Source organism: Halyomorpha halys, unplaced genomic scaffold (genome assembly GCF_000696795.3).
Source record: "Halyomorpha halys isolate HHAL.00 unplaced genomic scaffold, Hhal_1.1 Scaffold35.1, whole genome shotgun sequence".
Classification (NCBI taxonomy): domain Eukaryota; kingdom Metazoa; phylum Arthropoda; class Insecta; order Hemiptera; family Pentatomidae; genus Halyomorpha; species Halyomorpha halys.
In genome coordinates, this window is record NW_027106137.1 from 563,924 (window position 1) to 574,319 (window position 10,396).

Consider the following 10,396-nt stretch of genomic DNA (forward strand, 5'->3'; position numbering starts at 1 on the left):
CAACAATACATTCGTCCATTAACAAAACTTACAGACTATTCTACGAAAAACGAGTTGAACTCCATCCACTCATTCAAGACTGTTTTCAAGACCGTAGAAATTCCTAAAGAAAGGAAAAGAACCTCTTAATTATTCTTAATTTAAAACAATTTTGATCCTTTTTTCCTCTCAACTTTTATTCTTTAAAATTTTTCCAACGTTTTGGCCCTTCTCACAGGCCATTCTCAAGGATACCACCCACAATTTTTTTAAAAAATTTTTATATAACAATTACATTATTTCCTTCAACTACACACTGATTTCGTTGGACCTACCTCTAATATTGATGTAATTTCTTTATTAAACCTTAAAATTGCAGGCTAATTGCCCTGTGGTATCCTTGAGAATGGCCTGAGGGCCGAAACGTTGGAAAAATTTTAAAGAATAAAAGTTGAGAGGAAAAAGGGATATTTTGATCCCTTTTTCCTCTCAACTTTTATTCTAAAACTAATTTCTCTAAAACTATTTTGAGTTTTAAATTAAGAATAAACTAAACCTCTCTTAATTATGTCAATTAATTTTCATTTTAATGAATAAGAATTGAATTTCTTTTACAAACCGTCAGTCACAAGTTTATTCCGAATTCAATGATTTTGTCTGATAATCACTGAAAATTCAGTATAGAATTTAGGTTCCAGACAAGAGGAAAAATAAATGACGCAATTTTTTTGGTTTGGGAATAGAAAACAGGAAAGAGTTCTTTTGTTTAGGTTTTTTTTCAGAAGGGTGTTGCTTGTTTTCCCATCGAACAAGTTCGCTGAACTTGGAAGATTTTGTATTGATTTCTCAAATAGAAATCTAAAAGCATAACTCATGGAAAATTTAATACTGTTTCTTGCTTCTGTGTCCAAAACAAAAAGAAATTTAAAATGTGTTCTAAGCAGAATGGAAGCGTGATTTAGAGTTGGCATATACAAAGCAAGAAGTTAAAGTGACTCAGACAATAGAGGCTAAGATCAAAATGTGAAATGATGAACCTCTTAGACAAAATGAACTTGCGTACCGGTACTTAATTTACGAAAAAAATCGCTAAAACTTTAGTCTGAAGATATAGTATAGTTAAAGCACTTAAAGCCGGACAAGGAGTAGGATCCAGAGCTCTTATCCTAAAACGCCATCCTATTCATTGCTATTATTAAAAATTATTAATACTTTGAACAGCTGTTGATTTCCGCCTGAACCCTTGCTCAAGAAATATAGCGTACTCATAGTATAATATAGAAATCCCTATGAAACCATAACTTTTTTTTTCTGAAAAAATACTAAAAATTATAAAATGCACTTGGTTGGTGCTCTTGCAAATCGTTTTGGAATAGTTCAATTACAATAAATATTTTCTGGTGAATTTCGGTTTCCATTAAAATAATTTTTAACTGCAGCCAACATTTTCTATTTTAAAAGCACACTTTGACAAGATATTTAATTTTGAATTTACTAACAGTTACTTTTTTAATTTTACAGGAAACAGCAAAGAAAAAAAGGATCCTCTTTCCCCGACGGCTGGAATGACAGGTATATAGTTTATATAGTTAAAGGTATATATATTTCTGGATTTTCTTATCTAGGTAGTTGATTATATTAATTTGTTAATTTGCTGAATTTTTATGATAATAAATGTTTTTTTTAATTATATATATATACATACAAACGACAATATTTATTAATAGGAATTGATATAATTGACAAATATGAGGATACATTGTACAAGAGTATGGAGTAAATCCTGAAACGTTGGTCAAAATATAAAATAATAATATGTTCTAATTGGAAGTTTTTTCACTTCACCATATTAACAGACAAAATATATATTATGTAAATTAATTGTGGTTGCAAATCTATTATTAACATATTTTCACTAATCACTTATCTTTTTTTTAAATCTTGCAAATTAATTATTGAGTGCTAATTAGCGATCGTTCAACTACTTCAAATATGTCTTATTATATTTTAATCCTCTTGATCAAATTCGTTTTTATTTAACTTTCATAATGGTTCTAATCTTCAGTTGTTCGGATCACCGTATGTCTTTATTCTTTTTGGTAAAAGAGCGTAAGAGAAATAGAACAGGCGCATTGCATAGAGCACGTGTTATATTGCAGACGTTACAATTCTTAAAAGCCAAGACCCACGCTTTACAATGATAATTTAAAAAACTTTCCTTTAGAAAAAATAAATCTATATATGCACACTAACAATCTTAAAGTTATGTACTTATCTTTCTTGGTTATTATTTTTTTTAAATTCTTGATGTGGGAACTGCCATCTGTCGTCTACATTTATGTGACTTATCTTTTTCTGTCATGATGATGCCTGAATTAGAGAAAGGTCAAATGGTCAGTAATTTAAAGTTTTTTTGTGAAACTTATGTCCTTAGGATCTTCCAATAATATAATAGAAATAATTTTCCTCCTTGTTATCGATTTCATTAATTAATTTAGAAATTTATAATTTCCATTAACTGTAAAAGTATCAATTATTCTATATTTTATTTTAGCATGAGAATTACAGGCCTGTTTTTTACAAATTTTTTCAATAGTTTAGGTGGTGACAAATAATACTATATCCTATATATACTATAATATATAGAAGAAAATAAAACCTTAGTCAACAATAACTTATTCTGCTTCTATTTGAAGCTGTACATGTGACTATTTCTACAGAATATTAAAGGTTATTCTAAAAAAAAACCACATTAGTTGGAGTGAGAATGGATCTGAAAACGCAGTTAAAACAAATTACAGTAGCCTGAGGTTTTCTACTTTTTAATCTTAATCTTATTTTATTTAAAATTATGAAGAAGATGGTCAGTGTTGCGGTGAAAAGAGAAACATAAATTGTTTACAACTATTTCTGTTACTATTATATATATAAATCGTTGATCGTATAATTGAAAATATGAAGAAGATGTTAAAGGTTACGGTCAAAAGGTACAAACATAGTTTTTAACTATTTATTTATTTAAATATGATGTAAAAAATTTTTTTTTACATATTATTTGCCCTACCTTAATTTACCTTTTTATATCTTATTACTTTAATATTTCAAAATCTACTTTGCTGTTTTTGTATCTTTTTAGCCCTGATGAAGCCCTACAAAGTTGGGCGAAACGTCGTATAATAAATAGTTAAAAACTACTTTTGTCCTTTTTTACCGCAACCCTTACCATTTACTTCATATTTTTATTCCCATTTTTACCGCAACTCTGACCATCTTCTTCATAATTTGAAATTATACGGTCAATTATTTATTTAAGTTTGGCCTGGTTCTGATTTGGCCTAAGTATTCATTGATATTTGAAAACGTTATAAATTACTTATAAGGAGAAAAGGATAAAAATATTTATTTATTTATGTATGAAATGGTAAATGCAGACTTGTATTCTCACTACGACGTATATTTCTGTTCGTTGTAAATATGATTGTACTTAACTTCAGGGAAAATAAGAAGTTGACTGCAAGATGGTACAATAGGAGCGATAACAGATCGGAAAGGGACAGAGGAGATAAGATTGTGGGGTTGGACTGAGTGCTGGAAGATACGGCTATCTAATCTGCTGTAGGCTGTGGTCCTGAAGGCCTTGGGAAAGCTCCTTATGGCCTACTCATTACCGTCCCAGCTAGGGATAATGTTTATGATTTTGTCAACTGTTCACTAAAAGCAACTGTCAGTAACAAGGATTGATAAAAGGAGGTGGGGATTCCTCCTTAAAGCGTTTAAATCGCTTAAGTTATGTCGTAACGAGGTCAGATGAAAATTTTGTCTTAAGGAGGTTATTAATTATTCAATTTTGAAGATAGAGAATTGACGCTTTCACATCAAAAACGCCATAATATCCATTTATGCAGAAAAATCATGACAATAATTAGTCGGTTCATTTTATTATTAAAAGATCCAAACTGCACTCCATCCAAACTGGAGTGTCGGAAGCGAATGTAACTTTCTGATAATATTTAAAAACAAAAAAATCAAAATAAAACTTGCAAATAAGTATTTAGTTTTTTCTTCTTTCCAACATATTCAACCACTTTAAGGATAATTGTTCTTCAAATTGTTTTTAGCTGGACAAGAGTACCGCGAATTTTTGTTCGTTCAAGAAGAGTTTGTAGCAAAAAACCTTAGGAAACCGCTGTACAAGGGGCTAAACCATTTTGTATTTATTTATTGACATTTACAACTATATATAAAATACTGCAAGAAAATTTGAAGTAAGATCATAATGATATGATACAGCATGTAGAGAAACTACCCATTGGTAGAACTCTAAAAACATTTTATAATATAAGTCCACGAGGCCATCTTCTTTTCAGGCGCCTCGGAGGATTTCCAGGAATGGAAGAGGAAGCAAGGTTAGAAACTAGTGGGTTTGGGTGGTTAGGGAGTTAATGGGGAGTATAATGGAAGGAATGATATCGGGTTCGGGCTAGATCGGTTACATAAGGAACATTTAGGTCTTTATGGGCTAAACCATGAAATCTATCCCCTTTGAATTTCAGATCAGAAATATTTTTTTAATCGGTCAAAATTTCGTCGAGTTTTGAGATTTTTTCGGTAAAGTCAATAAAAAAAGGTAGATCAAACATTACGAATATTGAATTAATAATTAAACCAAAACCTTTTATGATGCGAGAGCTTTAAGAAACTTAGGTTGTTTAATATACTATTTTAAATAAATTTTGTTATGCGAAAATGTAACTTCAAATACTTCTTCACCTCATCCACATATTTTTGGATTTGACTATATCTATACAAAAATTTGGATTTGGGTTTATCAATTTTGTTCATGGAAGAAATTTTTAAATTGATTTATAACAAACAATTTAAGAGGTAATAGAACTAAGTTTAAATTTTATTGATTTCGAAATGTATATTATTACTTTATTTTCTTTCATTTTATTTAAATTTTATTTGAACATTTATTTTAGTTTTGTTTTATTTATTCCTAAATGCACTCCAAAATTGTATCTTATATTTTTTGTGGTCTTAAACTTTTTAAACCGGTGCTGCGCAGATATAATATAAAAGTATATACATATATACACACACACACTACCTTTCTTTGGCATACAGCGAGTAAAATACTGTTTGTATTTAATTTTCTAGCATTTAAGAACGAAGATGTTTTTATATCTCTGGATGGAAATTTGTTAATCCAGTACGTATTGCAATATGTTGAAATTTAAACTAAAGTTTATAGAAACTGTCGGAACCGGCTGTGAAGGTTGTCAACTTTGTTTGATGTGATTATGCAACGCTGCGCAAGTTTGTTATTTTGTCGAGAAAGAAGAACACTGATAATTTTTCTGAATCTGGGAATTATAATTTCTATTTTTTATAGGCAACAATAATTTTTATATTCCGTTATTAAGGTACTAATTATAAATTTAGTAACCTTTAATTTTTATTTGTTAATGTTAGTACTATCAAATGACTTATTTTTCCTCAGTAGCAAATCACATATTTTAGCCTTATTTCCATGAATCTGTGTTATTTTAACCTCTACAGAGTTTTTTACTATTTAATTATCCACTTTTCATATTTAAATATTCCATTTTAGTATTATAAGTTTTTATACTGATTGTAAGTAATAAGCAATAGATTTTTCTATCTCATTCTCACCCGAAGACTGAAGTAAATTTATTAATTCATTAGTCACACTACCTCTAGTTTACTTATTATTAATATTTATTTATTTTTTCTTCTCTCATCCCTTTTTCAAAGTAACTTGTTTCATTTTACCATTAGAGGGCAATTATTTGTTTTGCTAAGTATACAAATATCATTATTTTTTGTTATTAATTTTACTTTTCTCTGTTATTAAGAAGCATTATTCTTATCTATTTATTTTATCTTTTTTTTCTTTTAATTATAATATTGTATGTAGTTAGTCAGGGGGTGTCTTTTGTATGAGACTTTACCCCCCCCCCCCTCTTCAAAATCTACTGTTAAAAAAAATATATAATGTAACGGTTAGATAAACCACGTAAGGCCCACCAGGCCGATGTGGTATAAAATAAATAAAAATAAAAAATATCTCATTCTCTAAAATTAAACATCTTATAAACATTTTATTTTATTCAAAGCAAAATAACAATTTTTCTAAAATGTCTCATAAAACTTTTGTTTCACACTTTATACCTTCAATTATTTAATTTATTCAATCAATATTCAGTTATACCTAACTGTTAAATTGTTGAACTAATGTCCCAGTTTACAAAAAAAAGTTTATTAATTATTTTATTAAATTACGGCTCCAATTACCTTTTCGTACTGTAAAACATTCGACATAATTTCGCCAATTATTGTAAAGGCATAGTTGTAAATAAACTGTAGACACAATAATAATTATTTTTCGCTGCACAAATTTTCATCAAATAATCTCGTTAGTAGCAAAACCTATATTGAGAAATATGATCTTTTCTCATGAGGTTGGATACTCAAGGGTCTATCGTAAATCATATTTTCTTCAAAAATAGATTATCTCGGGTATTGGGTTTAGCACGATCGTGTCAAAAGTAATTTCTAACCATATTTTGTAGAAGGTTAATTAGATTGACCTTCAATATCTGAAACAGTTTTGTTTATGTCATTTATTGATTTATTTCAATTATCGCCCCGATGATTTAACATTATTGAAATTCACAACATGGCAATTGTATGAGTCTGAATAGACCAGCTTTAAAACAACATATTCAACTAATTGGCTGGTATAATATTCTCATCAAGATAATTCATATTTGTTGTAATCATATTATGACTAATTTAGTAATATGTATTCACACACGTGCAAACATAAATGATAAGGCATGGAGGGAAATGTCAACGCTTCTTCGTAAAGCTGTGTCTGAAGCACCTTTATTCAGTTTTTGTTCCTCATTCTTACATTGAATACGATGACTTTACACTCAACTCTTTGGACATTTCATGACTGAAGATCCATAAACCTATCAAAGTCAGTTTTTTGTTCCATGCTCAATTCTATGCAACAAGGCTACAGCAAAATGGCAAAAGATGTGCACCTCTAGAGTATTTTTGGAAGGTGTAGAGGTATTTGATAGAACCTGACACCTGGTTCTTCCCCTTCAAAGTTAAACGATACTTCCTTCCTGCACTCTCATACTTGAACCATACCCTCTGATAGATTTTCTCTCCTCGGGGTTAGGAAATTTCATCAATTACACCAATGATAAGCCGGTGTGCCCCAAGGATCAATTTATGCACCACGGTTGTATTTAGCATATATGCATGGCATACGTGTTACCGATGACAGGCACTTCCTCTGACAACAGTGCCATTATTATGAAGCTCATATATTACCCGCATTCCATCCAAATTTGAAATCTCTCATAGATTTTTGCTTAATAGCCAAGGTATTGGAATAAACCTGCTTCTTGTTTATTACCAAATAAGCTGTTTTCGATTTATTCTGAAAGACAGTACCTGCCGTAATGCTATAGGTTTTGTTTTGGCAGCAGATCATCTTGTGCTGAACGAAAAGAAACCTGCGGTTTTAGAGTAGTGTTTTCTCCCAAATGGATGTGCTTATAGAAGCCAAAAGAGAAAACTGTTATTATCTTACTTTTATATGTCCTGTTAGTAAGTCTTATCTTCAAAGTGCGATTTCTCTGAATGTTCAAGGACATCTTCCAACTGTGTTAACATGTCGAATTCTAGATCTCCAATGTGCAATGTGTTTCTTCATCTGCTAAATGGGACGAAAAATACCAAAATGCTTAGGTAATTTAGTCATCAATTCGTTGATAACTTACTGCTATGCCGTATTATTTAGCCATAGTTTACAAAACATGAGGATCATGATTAATTTGTCACTGAAACTTAGGGTTAAGGGTTTTTTAATCATACCATACGAAAACATTTACATAAAACATGTTTAGAGTATAGTGTTATATATATATACATAAAATGATATACTCTTCAGATCGTCTGCAAGTTAGTATCAAGTAGTCACAAATCACATTCACTCTGTAAACCACAGATATAATTATCCTCTAAGAATGTTCACCTCCTCTCTTCACTTTTGCTTTTGTATGGTAGATAATGTAAATTAATTAATCTCACCTTATAATGCACTATACTGCCGATTTCAGTGTGGTTTAACTTTTTAGTGCTGTGCATGTCGCATTTATCGTTTGTAAAGGGTTTTGAATTCAGGAAGAAAGTCATAAATCAGCCTCAATGACTAAATAAAGAATCAAGTTAATGAGAACCACGTTGGGTCGCATAATCCTACCGGAAGTAGTCTTCACGCCCTTCCTATATATTATTTTGTTGGGCGCACCCCTACCTGTCCCTGTGTCATGCCGCGTGACAGCTCATGTGGAACAATCACATCAATCTATTCCGATCTGCATAAAAGTTGTTTCATGGCTAAATGATTCTATGAAAGGAATGAGCAATTTTAAATCAGTTTTCATCATGGAACATACGAAAAAGCGAGTTTATGAACCGTAAGCGATATTACACACAATTTCTGTTTTATTTTTATTTTTTTTTATCTCTCTAAAATAGAAAATAATCATGAATTATTAAAATGAATTATATGAAGAAAGCATAATTCAAATTGAGTACAACTTTTTTCTACCATGAGCACTTGAAGGTGTAAATAAAATATTTATCTGTGGATTGAGATGCTCGATATTTTCTATTAAATCTACTTTAATATCTGGAGTGAGGGGCCTCCACGAGAGGCCTTGTGAACCAAGATGGATATTTATCAATAGTTCAAGCAATGATCAACATTGTCTATTTTTTCAACCAATAAAATAGCCAGTCACAAGTTAATTAGCTACTAGTTTTTACAGTTGCAGAATTGTTCATTAAGTAAGAAAAACAAATTTCCTTCAGTAGTTACCATGACCAATAACATCTATACCTCTTGGATCCTTCTTCCCAGCGTTATCCATAAATTGTAACGAACCAAGAAAATAGCACTTTATCACTGCTATTAGTAGAAACTAATGGACTTAAATAAAATTACTTTTAAAAAGTAACTCTTGCCTTTACCAACACCAAAAAAGCTGTAAAACTAACTATTGTAAATGTTTATTTATTTTTTTTTAATGTTTTTTAGTTTTCAAATAGTGAATAAACTAATGATTTTAACTAGTATATTGTTAATAACTCAAAGTTGTCCAGGAGATAACTTGAAGGGCCTCATCATAGTCTATTGCGACTATATTTTTAAAAAGTGCCCCAACTTGGTTAAAGACTGATCACAACTTGATCTAAGAGCTTCCGACTACTTTATAAAAAGAAAACCAACTCTTTTCTCTCTGGTTCAAGTAATAATATTAAAGTCGAACCAAATATAGCTACTCTTCTAAAAAGTGGAGCAGCAGACTGAACGTGCATTGAGAACGTCCGGCGAAATCTGGGCACGATGCCTGACTATCTGTCGAGCCGTAGGCGGGAACATTTGTCATTAGCGATGAGAAATCGAAAGAAAAATAAAATCCTCTCGTTTTGAAATAGCCTTCTTGGGAACACGATATTCATAACTCGGGTCTAGTACGTAATCCATTATGCAGCCTGACGTTACGTTTTACTAATTCATCCTATTTGTTAAAAACTCTTTTTTTTTACTTTAGTCGATTATATCTCTTAACATTTTTGAGAAGATAATCATTTAATTTAGTTATTTTAATTGCTAAACCCTCTACTTCAAAACCTTCAATCCGGAGTTATTTCCGACGATTATCCGTGTTTTCTATAAAGTGGACATGGGATGGACGTCGTTATGGGGGATATCGCCAATCCCCTCTTTCAATAATTTGAATTCGCTAAAAGTTGGGAAATTACTTCAAACTGTGGTGAAATGCTTTTAAAAACGCTATTTTAGAGGCCAGTTTTCCAAAAAATTACTGAGAAAAAGGCAAATTCCACAAAGTACTATCCAGACCTTCGGTTGACTGAAGTTGGGAAATTCAGTCACAATTGCAGGCAAATTTTTGTTTTTGTCCCCTTATAATTGTAGCAATTTTCATGGGCATGGGACCGCTTAATTTAAAATAGTCTAATAAATAAGTAAAATAGTCAAGATCTTTATTCGTTGGCAAGCATCCGCCATCTTTTGATGCAAATCGTTTTCAAAGTTTCCTCCACTTTGTCCAGCTACTTAACCCTGGGCTATAGTCTGGTTTTATTCATTTTCACATTGACCCATTTTATTTTATTTACATGTATACATTTAATTCCTCTTATATACACTCTACATGTTTATTTACATGGCTTATTACATGAGAGAGGGCTAACAGTGCGTCTAGTCTTATCATAACTTTTGTATATACACCTATGCAACAAGGCTCCAGCAAAATGGCAAAAGATGTGCACCTCTAGAGTA

The 10,396-nt window shown here is 30.9% G+C and overlaps 1 protein-coding gene across 5 annotated transcripts in view; it reads left to right on the top strand.

Moving 5' to 3' along the window:
- Positions 1 to 10,396, top strand: part of LOC106686360 (uncharacterized) — a 553,455-nt gene that overhangs the window by 515,024 nt on the left and 28,035 nt on the right. For all 5 annotated transcript variants that reach the window (XM_067053697.1, XM_067053696.1, XM_067053694.1 and 2 more), the window contains one exon: positions 1,501 to 1,551. In XM_067053697.1, the coding sequence (XP_066909798.1) occupies positions 1,501 to 1,551 (51 nt within the window). The remainder of the gene's footprint in view (positions 1 to 1,500; positions 1,552 to 10,396) is intronic.